Raw genomic sequence first — 14620 nt, 5'->3', positions numbered from 1 at the left:
GGCAGTGAGACATCTTTATGTCATCCATGTTGTTCCTGGTGTGTCTTCTGTGTAAGGGTTTCTCTCAAATATTTGAGTACACGATACCTTTTTCGCGTTGATGCTCACCGCAGTTTACTTCTCTAGCATTGGCTGTGGCACAACGACTGGTAAAGCTTGACTGTTAAGATGTGCAGTTACATCATTCGGGCGCTTCTATCAAGGTCCCACAGTGGCAACTGCTGCCGTTAATCGGGAATGATATGGCACAGCTCTGCATATGAGGACCTTTCCAGTCAGTATTAACCGCCCTGCTTTTTGTTTCACAGGTTAACGTTCGCACACTGAGCGCTTTTGGTGTTTCTATAAGAGCGAGATGTTGATATGATCCCATAATCCCCATTCCAATCAAGAGGGTCAACCTATAGCCTCACTTGCCACCGTGACAAGATGCCGGGTCAAAATGTTGGTGTCCAATTACCGGCAAATGGCAATGGCGCAGAGTATGTCCCTCTGAAATAGTTCCGCTTGTCGACTCAATCCAATTGGATTCTTTAGGGCTCTAGAGCTTCCTCAGAACTTGAAACCATTTGTAGAGACCATGCAGTGTCCCCGTCCATCACAGTCCCAGGGCGACGGGATAGATGCCAAAACCCGCTTCTGGGCCACCTATACACGGGAAGCTACGGACCATGACGGAGAGTTTCTTGAGAAGTATCAGTCAGACATGGATATCGTCCTTATATTCGTCAGAACATTTTCTTTGTCCTTGATTCATCATCTGAGCTTGAATCACAGGCTGGTCTGTTTTCAGCCGTCAATACGTCGTTTATTGTAAACATGCAGGCGAACCTCAGCCCTGATCCAATGAACACTACAAATGTGTTGCTTGGAATGCTACTCCAGGCTGCCAACCCGTCCTTCATCCCACAGTCCAATCTACCCTACGCGCCGTGGCAGGGACCTAGTACCTCAGTAATCTGGGTCCAGTCGTTGATTTACGCCAGTCTTTGCGCAAGCCTACTTGCCGCCCTTGGAGCCGTGCTAGGGAAGCAATGGTTGAGCAACTTCAAACGCTCTAGCCGTGGTACCATTGATGATCGGGGCCGACAAAGGCAGACGAAACTTGATGGTCTTCGGACTTGGCATTTCGATGCTGTGTTGCAGTTCTTGCCCTCGCTCTTGCAGATCTCTCTCCTCCTTTTTGGGGTTGCACTGTCCGCTAGCATGTGGACAATGTCAACCACAATTGCTACCATCATCATCACATCCACAACGCTTGGCTTCACATTCTATCTAACAATAGTCTTGGCATCACTCATGGCCTGCGGATTGCCCTTTCCAGACACCAGGATCAATTACCCTTCGTGCTTTGGGTCGGTCTGTTCTCCGCTACTATCCATCGTTGCAGAAACGTCGGAATTTCAGCAAAGTCTGTTTAAGTTTCGTGCTTTACATCCCGTTCAAGATTATTTACACTCTGAACACTATCTCGCAACAACTCACGCCTTCCGTCTTCGTCGCACAGCAAACAGATGCTCCGTGTATCAGGTGGATCATCGAATCATCCAGCGACCCCGATATCATCACAACTGCGGCGAGCTTTGTTCCTGAGGTGGAATGGCCACCCGAGCTTGACATATCCACTCTTCTCCTGCAACTTTTCGACACATTTCTCGGTTGTTTCGAAAATACCCACCACGAGCAACTGATGCTTGTTCCACCTAGACGGGAACGTGCAATCGCTTGCGGAAAGGCATTCTTGCACCTGTACTTAGAGAGAAAGTCTTTCCTAAATTCTGAAGACTCACCATTCCCAGTCGCTGTCTGCGAAAAGGACATCCGCAAGCTCATATGGGTACATCACAGCGATCAAGAGATATCATTCATTTGCTATCTTGTTTTCGAGGTGGTCTTGGATAGGGATTCTCCAACACGCCTTCATCAACCCAACATACCGGACGCTTTTCTTTGCTGGATGTCACATCCACTCCTCCATCGCCTCAATGATCTGCGCTACTCCTCCTTTTGGCACGAGCGAGCCCTGGATGCCATCGCAAGAATTCTCGTAAACCCACTTCCTCCAAAAAATGTACTTGCCAATTGCTTTATAGCTGGCAGAATGCTCCTTGGTCAATTTACCGACCGGGATGCGATTTTGAAGGTCACCAAAAGGTCCGTTTAGTTCTTTTCAAGTCCATGCACGTACTAACAACTTGTGATACAAAGTTCCACCACTGCACTTGACATTTTGCTAGAGCATATAATGAAACAAGAGTCTCGTGAACAGTCCGCAATCGTGCTGAGACTGCTAGAACCATTAGGTGTGGTCCTCGAATTAGAAGAGTACCGTCAAATCGCACAACATCGTCGTGTTGCGGAGTGGGGACTCGAAGTATGCAAAACCTTCGTCAGGACTGCTAGTCAGAGCCAAAATGCTCAGGACGCAATCTGGAACGACGCTCGCACCGTGCTACACTTCACAGTTATCGTGGCCGGTGATGGTCCCATTAACCAGGGCGATGCAGGCCAAGCGTGGCAGCAGGGGCCATCTCGGTTATCGATTCAAGAGCCCGTTGATTGCGGTTGGCTCATCGACTACATCATCTATTACCACAATTCTAATCACATCGCTGTCATCGACGCTATGATAGCACTGAGCCAGTCACCTCACGTCAAGTTTAGTTCATCCAGGACCCCAGCGCTGGTGGAAGTTATAGTGTCTTCTCTAGGTTTAGAACAGCTGCCAGCCCTTCGAGAGGCCGCCCTCGGTGTCGCTCATGCCTGCAGGAAGATTATCTTTGCTGACACTTATATGCCGGCCCAACTGTTTCCAGATTTTTCCGCAGCTCTTCATTCCACTCTTACCTACAGCGACTCACCACGACAACACCTGCTTTGTCTGAAAATTTTGTATTCTTGTGCCAAAAGTGAGGCATGGAGGGCTCACATGTTCGGGCATGGATATCATAGCAGCCATCTCCATATCGCCAACACTTTCCCCTACCCTGATGTTGATCCTCTGTCATCCGAACACCTTGCGCTCTACATCATTGCGAATCTGCAAGTCATGCAAGAATTATCTGACCATCCACTTGACCTCCCGGACGCCAGTTCTTGCCAAATGCTTGTCCAAAAGGCTTGGCATTCTCAGGTTGTTCGACAGGCCGGAAGCTTGAAGGAGACCATCGAGCATCTTAGTGCCTTTACTAAGGACTGCTTAAATGAAGGCATGGTCCTTGGTACGGAGGATTTGGTTTCTTCCATCAGGCAGACTCTCGGTCAATTAAGACTGGGCAGTTCTGACGTTCGATTGACAAGTGCGGTGAATGATCTGATGCTATATATTACGGATTCCAATGGTTGACACTTAGTGTACTAATCTGATATATTTATGTAACTCAGGTGTAGTAGTTTCTTTGTATGTAGATCGCAGGCAGACTGTGAGCTCTGGGGAGGGAAATTGATGTTGTACCAGCTACTATGCATGTGGTTTTGTAAGCCGTGGGGGAGTCTGAGCGAGAGGCTGGTAACGGGGAAGCCCTGCAGTTATTAGAAGGGCTGACATAGCTTCACTTGCGTGTGATATAAAACCTGTCGAGATTGGTAACAACAGCCGTGTTGTGCTGCTGCTTTTACGGTGCAGGATCGAAGGGCCAAAATCAGTTGGGCGCCGGCAGGTGAAGTTTAACGCTATATATAACACCACCTCACACAACTTAGCTGACGCCAACTCGAAGGTGCTCATGCATCTGATGCGGTGAACATTCTGGGGCTTCTGTGGTAAATGGTTATAGAGTACACGGCGGTCGTGCAGGCGACAAATGGAGGGGGGAGGTGCTGTGAATTAGCCTGACCTTTCCACGGTGCATGTGGAGCAGGCCTCATGCACTTCAGTATCTCAATATTTAGAGCAAGACACTGACGGAGTAAACCTGAAGCCTTCGTCGTATTCACAAAGTCGTTCCAAGTGTCTATTTTGCTCGGTAAAATCCCAGGTCAGATATCCTCCAGTACAATTAATTCTGCATCAGTGAAACTGCGCACAAGGCTCATTACCGACCCACATCGTCTGCAGCCGAACTCCCCGCCAATCTGTGGTATGGTATAACGTGTCGTCCCATTCTATGGGGGAATAACATCCAAAGATCATCTTTGCGGGCTATTTGAGACCTCCGGAACACCATTATACTGCCCAAGACGCGACTGCTGTGAAAAGTTTGGGTTTATGGTCGATGTGGTGGTTTGTAAGGTAGAGGACAATGGCGGCGGGAAAGTGCTCGGGTCGGCGGGATCCTGCGCAAGATGATGAGTATGATGCGTCACAAACGTCGTGGAAAACATATATAGAAACGCGAAAGCTGCGTCATTTGGGGTTGGCTGAAAGTGGGTAAGGGTGCTCTGCGAGAGTGACGGTGCTTAATGAAGAACCATGCTGCAAGACCTGCGATGGCTCCAACTCCGACAATTCCTCCGACAACACCCCCAGCTATAGCTCCGACATCTGAGCTCTTCGAAGTAGGCGATGAAGATCCTGTGCTCGTGGTCGAAGTGGGTAAGCTAGTGGATAGCGATGTAGTCGAAGCGTGTACGCTAGTGAATGTCACGATGATCGCGCTACTAATAGTGGTCGGTGGCGAGGTTGCAATAGACTCCGGTAAATCTACAAGAAAGTGAGTGACGCGTTTGTACCACTGAAAAGTTATGCGTGTGAGCTGACCTCCATCCAGCTGAGCTGCGGTAACATTGAAAATATTACCGGTTACCTTCAAAGAAATTTAGGGTATGACAGTCGTGATGCTTCGTGTACTTACGACGTCCAAGTAAGCCCAATTCGGAACTGCAGTGCCAGTCGGAATGGTCGTTGGATATCTGCATATCAAGTAAAAGAAGTTCAAGAACACAACCCCGGAGACTGACAATTGTGTAAAAGCCGTTGTGCAATAGGTTTTCCAGGAACTCCAGCTGTGAGGGAATAAGTACTTCGTCAGTCGAGCATATTCGATGCAACTTACGTCACAGGAGTGAGGCCCTGGCAAACACCACACGCGCTCGTCAGTGAGTAGATTACTGAATTGCATTGGCAAGGGTTTGCTCCATTGAGCGGGGGACCTAAATATTGAGTACCTGCGGGGATAGCAACGATTTCATAGCCTGCCAAAAATGAGTCATGCAAGGCCAAAGCTTGCCGAGAAACGAAAAGCCATACTTCCATCAGCGTAGGGGCTCCCGAAGTAGGCAGTGACTAAGCGTGGGTTCTGGCTAAGACTGTTGTTCATCTAATATCACCCAATCATACCATCAGAACTCGCAACTTTAAGGTGAAGCAAAGGAACGACGTACCCAACCAAAGGAGGAGAGGCACGTTATATTGGCCACAATCTGCGCATGTGCCTTGGAATCCAGCAGCTGCCACCAGGGCCACTATCGACGACCATGCCTTCAAGGTGAGTAGCGACATGACGGATAAAGAGAGAAGGAACAAAGCCTATGCCTACTAGCAGAACCCAGTTATGTATAAGGTAGTCCCTGCATCAAAAAGTTCTCAAGAAGCATAACAACCACTGTGCAGCCGCCAGTGGAAGCAGTACTCTTTTTTTAAATGCAAGCAGTGGGGCGTCACCACCGAGTACTGATCGATGGGCCGGCGATCAAAGAGCTGGACAACCGTGACTGTACAGCATGCACATCAGATCCGAGATTTGGGACAACCAACAAGACCACGATGCTGACCTTCACGATATGTATATGGCCTACTAGTAGTAGGAGGTCACTGACTTCCACCCTCTGTTTTATCTCGAAAACGAATTGAAATATGCTAAGCGACTTGGACGAGTTCCTCCAAAGGTCCTCGATGCATTCTCAGTCCATTAGATAAATTCCGGCAGATACATTTCATGCATTCATTTTATAACCAGTCGTCAGATATGCGTGCCATGTGTCACCATGGGATGATTCTGAGAATGCTCAGCACTCGGGGGTTTGTGGTTGTAATTGATGATCTGCGTCATGCGCTAAACTCACACGCGTTCTCCCACGTGACATTTGGCAATCAAGAAATTCCGGACCAGCACTCGTCTTAATCCATGTCTCGATGACGGGTAAGTACTTTCCTCTCATATCTCGCCTCACTTAATTTTATACCACGTTAGACTACTCATTGTTCACTATCTCCGACTTTGATGTTAATGACTACGCCAACGCCATTCTTGCTGGCGAGCCGTATCCACAGGTTCACCAAACGCAGTACGCAAAGCCTCGAACGGGCACAGCTTTAGAATCGGCCAAGGAGGATATATCAGTCGCAATATCCAAGCTGGACTTGAGCATTGAGGACGTGAGCAAGCAAATCAAAAGTTTGGTATGAAAATATGTCATCACATTGATATGCTGTTGATGACACAATGTTTGCAGGTTACCACCCACCATGAAGAGCTACTTCAGCGAGCAGCGGGCGTCAATAACCTCTCTGGATCACTGACTTCAGTTCGACGTGGCTTGGATGACGTTGATGCCTCTTTGGAGAAGTACGTACTAGGTCTTGTCGTAACGTCGTAACTTGACGTGACCTAATCAGACTTCGCCAGAAAGTTCGTGTTCCATACCAAACTTTGGAAACGAGCGCCATCAAGCTTCAACGTATTCGTCAAACCTCAGATGCGTTGCGACGTATTTCACGTTTCGTTGTGCTCTCGCGACGTCTAGAAACTCAGATTTCCGAGCTTGCTACGTTTGACAAGCCGGGCACTGCTGAAAAGAAAAGACCTAACAGTTCAGAAGGCTTGTCTGCGGATCAGCAAGATGACAAGGAGCGCACCATTGCTAAGGCAGCATTGACAATTGCAGAGCTAGGTTCGCTTGTGCATTACTTCGCAAATAGCTCCTGATTGTTCACTCGTATCAAGGTGCCTTGTTGGATGGACCTGAAGAGACCGGAGATACCCCAGTAAAAGACTCGTCAGAAACTGACGATAGGACTGCACCAGCAACGGATACCTTGGTCCCCCTCCGATCTGTAAAGGCAGCAGCAGCACACATACCATTTATCGAAGAAGCGCAAAACAAGGTTACGCATGAGATGGAATCAATGATCATGACTGGTCTTTCTACTTTGGTTTGTTATTCTGCATTCCAACGTAAATCATCATTAACTTAGACTTCAATGTTAAGGATCAATCACTGTTGGCATCCTCGTTACAAACAGCGTACAACTTACGTGCACTCCCGACGCTCATACAGGGCTTATCAAGAGACCTTTGTGACGCCGTCGAGGAACGGATACGAACTGCATTCGATCTCTCACGTATTTCCAAGGAAGTTGTTTCGAAGGGTATGTCGTACCGAGATCATTCTTCCTTTACTGATGTTTTTGTTCTTCAGAAAATGTGCCTTCTTCTCAAGGTCTCTTATATAAGTCGCGTGTGCGAACAGAACCAACGAACATCACAGCACCGCAATGGACAGCTGCGCTTTGGGCCCGCCTTGAGTCTCTTATCGAGGAGATGGCTGCATGCTGTATCAAGGTGGCAACTTGAGAAAATGTTCTATATTGTGTCGACTTACTGCCAGTCGTCCTAGGTGTACACTCTTGAGAAGGTCCTGAAATTGAAGAAGGATCCGATAACCCAAAGATCATTCCTTCATGATGTAATGAAGGTGCCTTTCTTGCACAACAATGCATCCAATCCATGACTAATAAGTACTCGAAGGTTCTAGAGAACAAACCTAGTTCTACATTCTGGACTTCGCTGGGACGCTCGCTTGAGAAGTACGCTCGTGACGCTGCCAAGGGTTTGTTTAAGTCATTGGTGCCATGCACATCACCACTGAAGTGTCATGACTAGGTTCGACCTTCCTTCAACAGACTCTTAGCTCTGGTTACCCGAGGCTCTTACGTCTTTTCCACGAATTCTTTGCCAAAATTGCAGTACATACTGACACAGTCTATACGCAATCCCAGCAATCGTAGGTCTTCCCCTGCTCATCAAATATCACACCATACATAAATCTTTAGACCAGAAACTGTTCTCGTCCTCCGTGCTCTTTCTACATTTGAGGCTCTTTACCTCTCTCGTTCGACAACCCGCTTGAATGAAGCCGTTTCCCAGGCTTTCGTTGGCGGCTCTCGCGCACCTCCAGGCGCTAACGAAGGTGTCGCAATTGCGCGGGCAGTGATGAACGAGCTTGATTCAGCTAGGTTTGATCCTTTGTTAATGCTTGCGGTGGCGAGAAACGTTAGCGCAGCTCTCGATGGAGCGACGATGAGGGCCGAGGGTCTAGTGAGTTTTGGGGGAACTCTGAATAGGTACCACGCAGCTCATGCGTTGAAACTAGATCTCTTCAGATCGCTCAGTGGTCACACTTCTTGGGCCGATGGCGACTCCACAACAAATTTTGAACGGCCAGGTTGCGACGTGCCTTTATTACTGCTGGACGAATTTGGAGAAGATAGCTGAAGAACACACCGAGAGCGCTGCTTCGCTTGTAAGACCTGGTGTAAAGGTATTGATTCTCTCAAGTATAGAGTATAAAATCTTGAAATTACCTCACTGCACAGAAACTGCATGTCACTTACGATAGCATCGTTGACCCCCTCCTTACGGCAATACGAAGGGAGCTCGCTTCCATCGTCTCGAGACTTCATAGGGTTGACCTGCAGAAGGCCATGGGGCCGATGGCAGGCATGGCAGGGCCAAGCCTGTACATGAAAGACCTCGCTGATAAACTCAACTACGTCAAGATGCAGATCTTGACTAATTTTTCGAGTGACATGACACAGTCCTGGTATGCCCTTCAGACATTTGCTGTTGACCTGTCGTGCTAAAGAGAACAACCAGGGTGCTCTCTATCGTGAAATACGTTATCCGAATCTTTGTGCTTCATGCCAGTATCGCGAAACCGTTAGGAGAGAGCGGGAAGCTGCAGCTCACGACAGATATGACAGAGCTCGAATTTGCGTTGGGTGCGTTTCTTGGGCCTTCAAGCAAGCGTGGCCTTGAAGTAGCCGGGGAGGAGTATAAAATGCTCAGAGCTATGCGGTTTGTTCTATCCCTCGCACAATCTGACGCTCGCTCACTCACTCACTTATGATAGACCCCTCCTCTTCCTCGACACAGCTTCACTTGCAAGTCCAACGCACGCCGCGAACCTGCCTCCGCTTGTAGTGCTGCACCATATTCTTGTACGGTCCCCACTGCCGCTACCGCATATAATGCATGGATGGCAAGAAGCGGAGTATGTGCGATGGGTGGAAGAGCATAGAAAAGAGGATGCGTGGGGGCTGGTTGAGGCTGCGCTGGTCGGGAAGGAGGGAGAGTTTGTAGAACTTGCAAGTAGGGTGCTGAGGCAAGCGAGGGGTGAGTGAGGCAAGAATTAAAATGCTTGCGAAAAGGTATTCAGTCCTTGCTCGCGGTTATTTACATGTGGACTTTGATAGTGTACCGTCATTTCTACATCCACTGCATTTTTCTGTCCGAACGTTGTCAATTTGGTCCTTGTTTGCGAGTGTTACAATCCCAAGGTCTTGCCAAACAATATTACGCCCAATTTGGTTTTCACCCTGTTTCCAACTCAGCATAGAAAATCGGCCCACTGACAGGAATCGAACAACATACAGATAAGCGGCAACGAATGCCACTGCCAGAACCCGCTACGGTGATGATGCTGGACTGCATTACTGATGACGATGTGGGACGGAAGCTCCGTGTTGCTGGACGGTAAGTCCTTTGTCTCCTCTTCCTTGTTCTCTATTATTCACGCGTGCAAATCTACTCACATTCACTGCAGTATGCTCACATATGACCCTTCCACCGCACTTGTGCTTCTCTCATTTTCCTCCCATGGACTTCTGGTAGACGTTTCTCTCGTAATCGATCCCGATGCGGTGCTTTCTACTGTAAAATGGGGCGGAACACTTGATCCAAGTGTGGACTATAACTGGATGCACGAACGTAAAGCATGGGTGTGGGTTATGGGATGGTTGGAAAGGTCTGAGGTGGGTCGCGTTCAGTGCACATTCCTTTAGCTGATTCATGGGACGCTATATCGACGTGCCTATGGAAAACGCTCTTGTTGTACATGCTAATGTATCATTACAGGACCTTCCAATACCAGAGCCACCACCCTACACATCACAACCAGACGTTGACACGTCGATCGTGCTTAAGGCGCTGAACGTCACTCCTGCGCGCGATCTGGATATTGCCGGGCTACGGTCGGCACTTGCGGCAAGAGGAGAGATACCACCTACGACGTATCCAGTGTGAAGGATGTATAGGCGCCAAGTCATGCCACCGATCTTGTGATGTGAGTGGTTAATGATACAATACTCTACAGCAGGCCTGATTTTCCACTTTGCAACTATATTTGGCTGTCGATTCACAGCTGGGCTTTGCAATGCCTTTTTTGGGCTACGTGTCTGTGCCGCGCATCTTGCAGGGCATCTGTGCATATTCATTTGGTCATGTGGGCATATACACAGAGAGCCGTCCCGACGAAACTTGTGGATTTGTGAGCTGAAATCTACTCTAATGTCAACAATTTTACATATCAAGCTGTTTACTGTCGAGATACGCACCTAGGTTCGTCACACCGTCACACGCCTGGCGAATCGAACCTATTTTTCGTGACGGTCACACCAATTTTGAGGCCGTCGAACCTAAATTGTGACAAGTGGTAAAAACGCAAAAAAAAAACATCTAATGCATCCAAAAGTCTTTGTACTGAGTGTTTGCAACACGTCTGCGCTTGCCACGGCCCTCAGCCTCAACCTCCGTAGACCCATCAGCCATAGATTGAAGCCCTGTCATGTCATCCAGTACCCCTCGCTCATAGCTCTCCGACTCGTTATCCACCAGCAAATTACCCAAATCATCAGCGCTATAGCCATGAGGGACAGATGATTCACCTAATGGACTGAGCTATGGCTCGCTCGCCAAACATTGGAGGATCCACACTGACAAGACTTTACCATAACATAGCGAGAAGACATTGCCATGTTGCCAGACGGAAGTCAAATTAGAGACGAAGCTCTTGAGGTGAGCATCTCCAGCCGCGGGTCATGAGGATCACCGCGGCCCCTTAGCGCTGCATGTATACAAGGGAATGTGTCTACCCCAACATTGGTCGTCGAACCTAAGCGCAGTGTGTCACGCGTCACACCCCCCTGCGAACCTTCGAACCTAACGTTCATTTGGTCACACCCAGATTGGGTCGAACCTAGGTGCGTATCTCGACAGTATTTTACGTTTCAAACGCTTATACTGGAAGTACTGATACGCCGTGAGTCAGAACGGACTTCTCGTTACATGTACTAAATTAGATATACTTACCTAACACTCATGTCGCGAAAAGTCGCTCTAGTAACTGGCTGCTCAAAAGGCGGGATTGGCTTCCATTTGTAAGTTCACTGTCTTCAATGATCTCCCTTCAAGTTTCAAGTTCCTTGAACTTATGACAACAGATGTGAGCGTTTTGCGGAGCAAGGATGCACTGTGTATGCCACATCCCGTAGGCTGGAGACAATGGACGGCTTCAAGCATTCCGTAGAAAAGCGTGCCATGGATGTGACCAGCGACGACGATGTGAAACTGGTTGTACAATCCATTCTGGAAGAGCAGGGAAAAATCGACATCGTTGTGAACAATGCTGGTGCTATAGCCATCGGTTCGTTAAAACCTTCCAAGCCACAGTGAAATGATTGTCATGTCCGTTTTCTCGCAGGACCGTTGCTCGATGTATCGTTAGATCAGGCTAGAAAGGCTTTTGAGACCAACACATTCTCGGTTTTGCGGGTTGCACAGGCAGTCGCACCCTCCATGGTGGAACGCAAGCAAGGGGTTATCGTCAATATTGGATCGATTGCAGGACACATGTGAGCACGGTGCTATGATGCCATCTTTCAGCTGACCCCGTCTTCATAGCTCTGGTCCATGGGCCGGATTATACTGCGCAGCTAAGGCGGCAGTTCACGCGCTCAGTGATACCCTGGCTATGGAATGTAAACCCTTCGGTGTTAAAGTGATTCTAGTAGCACCAGGCGGCATTCAATCGAATATCAGTGCCAACCAGGCGGCTACCCTTAAATTATCCCCCACGTCCATCTACAAGCCTTACTTTGATCGGGTATACGAATGCATGTATGCCAGCCAAGCCAAAGGGAGCATGCCTACTGATGAATTTGCACGCCATGTGGTTGCAAAGGCGCTGAGCCCCAACCCTCCGACATATATGTCACTTGGGAGCAACTCGCGCATTGTCGCATTCCTCCACTGGCTCCCCCATTGGCTTCTCCTATGGATCGTTGGATCGATAGCGGTGTGGAAGAAGACCTGAGCTATCTGCGTAGCCACCACCTAACACCACATGCTATGGACAGGAAGGAATGACGGGGACGACTCAGGTGACTATGGATTGGGGTGCCAATGTCCTCCTGATTGAGCCATGACGGACCTTGGATAGACATGTTAGTCGGTCAAGATTTTAATTACAAGATCGAAGCACTGGCGGGCCTATGGCAGAGACTGTGACACAGCGTAAGATGCACGACTCGGAAACCTCAAAGTTCGAATTTGCACAGCTTACAGCTATCTTCATATCGATAGACCAGAATCTAGAAAATTCACTTAGCCACTCTTGTTTATTGAGCAACACCAAACCGTTGCTCTAGACTCGTGACCAGTTGCCTTACACAGCCTAGTGACGAGGAGATGTGCTCAGCTCTCACGCAAGACATTTTCGGGCACTTTGGGGAGCCGATATGTTTCGGAACAGTAACAGGGCTTCGACTGTAACTTCCTATTCGGATGCGAGGAACTTGTCACGTTGGACTAAAGTTGATTCATGCAAAAGTTTTCAGCGGATATACCACATATATACGGTATGGCGATATGTCTCTTTCATACAGGTCTGTGATACATCGAGGACATGCTTCCTGTCTGACCGTTTCACAGATTCGATCAGAATTTGACGATCTGCTATTTCGTCATGCTTCAAAGTGTGGCGCAGCTGTGTTCGACAATACAAGAGTCGCCGAACTTTAGTTCGAGGGCGAAAAGCCTGTTTCAGCCGACTGTAGGAATGACAGCACCGGGACACAGGGCCGTATCTCTTTCAGCTACCTAGTCGATGCGTCAGGAAGGAACGGGATCATGTCCACAAGTATCTTAAGAATAAACGTTATAATCGGGCCCTCAACAACGTCGCATGCTGGGGATACTGGACCGGAACCGGGTCTTACATGCCGAGTACCACTCGCCAGAATGCTATCTGGGTCGAAGCACTTGAAGGTATGAGATCTTCCTGAAGTCGTCATACTGACCTGAGTGTGTGCAGACGAGTCTGGATGGGCTTGGTTCATCCCTCTTCACGACGGATCCACATCTGTGAGAATTGTGATGGATCTAGAGTCAAGCAACCATAAGAAGAAAGCTTCTCGTGCGGCCTCAGGAGGATCAGGTTCCAATCTTCTGGCTCATTATAAGGAAGAATTAAGCAGAGTCCATTCGAAGGCTTTGGAGCGAAGAGGATGCCCAACGTTGGCACACCTCAAAGATTGCCACCTCTTACACGAGGCATGTGGACCTGGTCGCTGGGGCGATAGCAACTAACACGACGCATGCTGTAGGTTTTTTCTTGTCGTCCTTGGGACCTACAAACAGATTCACAATCAGTCTATGCCAGTGATACGCACATGGACACTGGTGATGATTGTGGGTGCATGAAGAGTCCTGGAAGGTGTAGCGGTGAGTCAGATCTTGCCTGACGGGGTGAAGGAAAGGTGCTGGAGGGCTAGGAGGACACAGTTGGAGTAGGGGTGATGAAGTAGGGGTGCAGTTGGTTGTGGCTTGTTGGCAGTGTTGCTGGGAGGGTATCGCACTTGGTAGGGGTGACGGTGACATGGCCGGAATAGAGGGCAGCGCTGGTCATGGTTGGATGAGGTGGGAATGTCAATTGTGTAGGGTGGGCTGTCGACGCCAGAATTGGGCTGGGTGTAAGCTAGTCGCTCGGGAGTACAGGGGACCGACTAAATGTTGAAGCCAGACATTAAAACACTAAAACTTGTCATTCACAGTAGATAGATGACGATGAATAAACCACGTACACGTACCCTTAGTAGACACCTCAAATAAACACTTGCCCGGATTCCTCGGCTCCAACGAGAACACACTAGGAAGCTGGAACGGGTCGGAGATTTACTCATAGCAGCCCAAGACTCGCAGCCAGGCAAAATCAAGCCAATGATTGACTCAGAGCAAGTCTTTGATGAGTGGAAAGGCCGCTTATTCCCAGATTGAATGAGGAACAAAGGTTGCGTTTTCGATGGTCGAAATTTGACCCTGCGTAATATGTACAAGGTGGATGAACAATACAGGCCCCTGCGCCCGAAGCTTAAAGCTCTATGCGCGTGAAATCATGTCTGAGCATTTGACTGGTGAGCCGAAGTATAAAACACTTGCTAATGTATCTCCAGCGCATTTTGAAGTCAAATCCGGCCGACCGTAGCGGGCTCTGCCGCGAGCGGCCCTTCGCGCTATTGAAAATGTTGCAGAACCCCAGGGGTGGTACATAGTACGGAGTCAGAATGGACTTCTCATACATGGACTAAATTAGACATGCCTATAAGTTATAGGAAGCAATTGTC

The 14620-nt window shown here is 48.7% G+C and overlaps 6 protein-coding genes across 6 annotated transcripts; 5 read left to right on the top strand and 1 right to left on the bottom strand.

The window, feature by feature from the left end:
- Window positions 1-49: 49 nt before the first annotated feature.
- Window positions 50-3403, top strand: BJ212DRAFT_1518746 (uncharacterized protein). The gene is made up of 5 exons (XM_041341691.1): window positions 50-482; window positions 538-727; window positions 778-1359; window positions 1391-2154; window positions 2209-3403. Exons 1-5 carry the CDS (start codon window positions 430-432, stop codon window positions 3344-3346), a joined length of 2727 nt encoding a protein of 908 aa, XP_041190559.1. The 5' UTR covers window positions 50-429; the 3' UTR covers window positions 3347-3403.
- Window positions 3404-4195: 792 nt separating this feature from the next.
- BJ212DRAFT_449308 (uncharacterized protein) lies at window positions 4196-5537 on the bottom strand. Its single transcript, XM_041343223.1, has 6 exons — window positions 5189-5537; window positions 4995-5133; window positions 4900-4944; window positions 4794-4851; window positions 4700-4745; window positions 4196-4642 (listed from the first exon to the last, which is right to left on the bottom strand). The coding sequence occupies exons 1-6, from the start codon at window positions 5256-5258 to the stop codon at window positions 4302-4304; spliced, it is 699 nt and encodes a 232-aa protein (XP_041190558.1). The 5' UTR covers window positions 5259-5537; the 3' UTR covers window positions 4196-4301.
- Window positions 5538-6073: 536 nt separating this feature from the next.
- Window positions 6074-10244, top strand: BJ212DRAFT_1483050 (Golgi transport complex subunit 5-domain-containing protein; the record flags this gene model as incomplete). Its single annotated transcript, XM_041340544.1, has 18 exons — window positions 6074-6080; window positions 6132-6340; window positions 6394-6506; window positions 6557-6831; window positions 6885-7093; window positions 7150-7309; window positions 7360-7502; window positions 7558-7635; window positions 7689-7770; window positions 7824-7944; window positions 7994-8258; window positions 8314-8481; window positions 8537-8763; window positions 8817-9017; window positions 9073-9335; window positions 9596-9695; window positions 9766-9973; window positions 10077-10244. The coding sequence occupies 18 exons, from the start codon at window positions 6074-6076 to the stop codon at window positions 10242-10244; spliced, it is 2997 nt and encodes a 998-aa protein (XP_041190557.1).
- Window positions 10245-11266: 1022 nt separating this feature from the next.
- On the top strand, window positions 11267-12535 carry BJ212DRAFT_1578662 (uncharacterized protein). The gene is made up of 4 exons (XM_041342224.1): window positions 11267-11377; window positions 11441-11643; window positions 11701-11851; window positions 11901-12535. Exons 1-4 carry the CDS (start codon window positions 11319-11321, stop codon window positions 12310-12312), a joined length of 825 nt encoding a protein of 274 aa, XP_041190556.1. The 5' UTR covers window positions 11267-11318; the 3' UTR covers window positions 12313-12535.
- BJ212DRAFT_1369529 (uncharacterized protein) lies at window positions 12536-13166 on the top strand. The gene has a single exon (XM_041336227.1). It carries the CDS (start codon window positions 12783-12785, stop codon window positions 13017-13019), a length of 237 nt encoding a protein of 78 aa, XP_041190555.1. The 5' UTR covers window positions 12536-12782; the 3' UTR covers window positions 13020-13166.
- A 50-nt stretch (window positions 13167-13216) lies between these two features.
- On the top strand, window positions 13217-13586 carry BJ212DRAFT_1483048 (uncharacterized protein; the record flags this gene model as incomplete). Its single annotated transcript, XM_041340543.1, has 2 exons — window positions 13217-13265; window positions 13312-13586. The coding sequence occupies 2 exons, from the start codon at window positions 13217-13219 to the stop codon at window positions 13584-13586; spliced, it is 324 nt and encodes a 107-aa protein (XP_041190554.1).
- Window positions 13587-14620: the final 1034 nt, after the last annotated feature.

This window comes from Suillus subaureus (genome assembly GCF_016647635.1).
Source record: "Suillus subaureus strain MN1 chromosome Unknown BJ212scaffold_26, whole genome shotgun sequence".
In the NCBI taxonomy this organism is placed as follows: Eukaryota; Fungi; Basidiomycota; class Agaricomycetes; order Boletales; family Suillaceae; genus Suillus; species Suillus subaureus.
The sequence above is the reverse complement of the archived record's forward strand: the minus strand, read 5'-3'. Positions and strand labels throughout refer to the sequence as shown.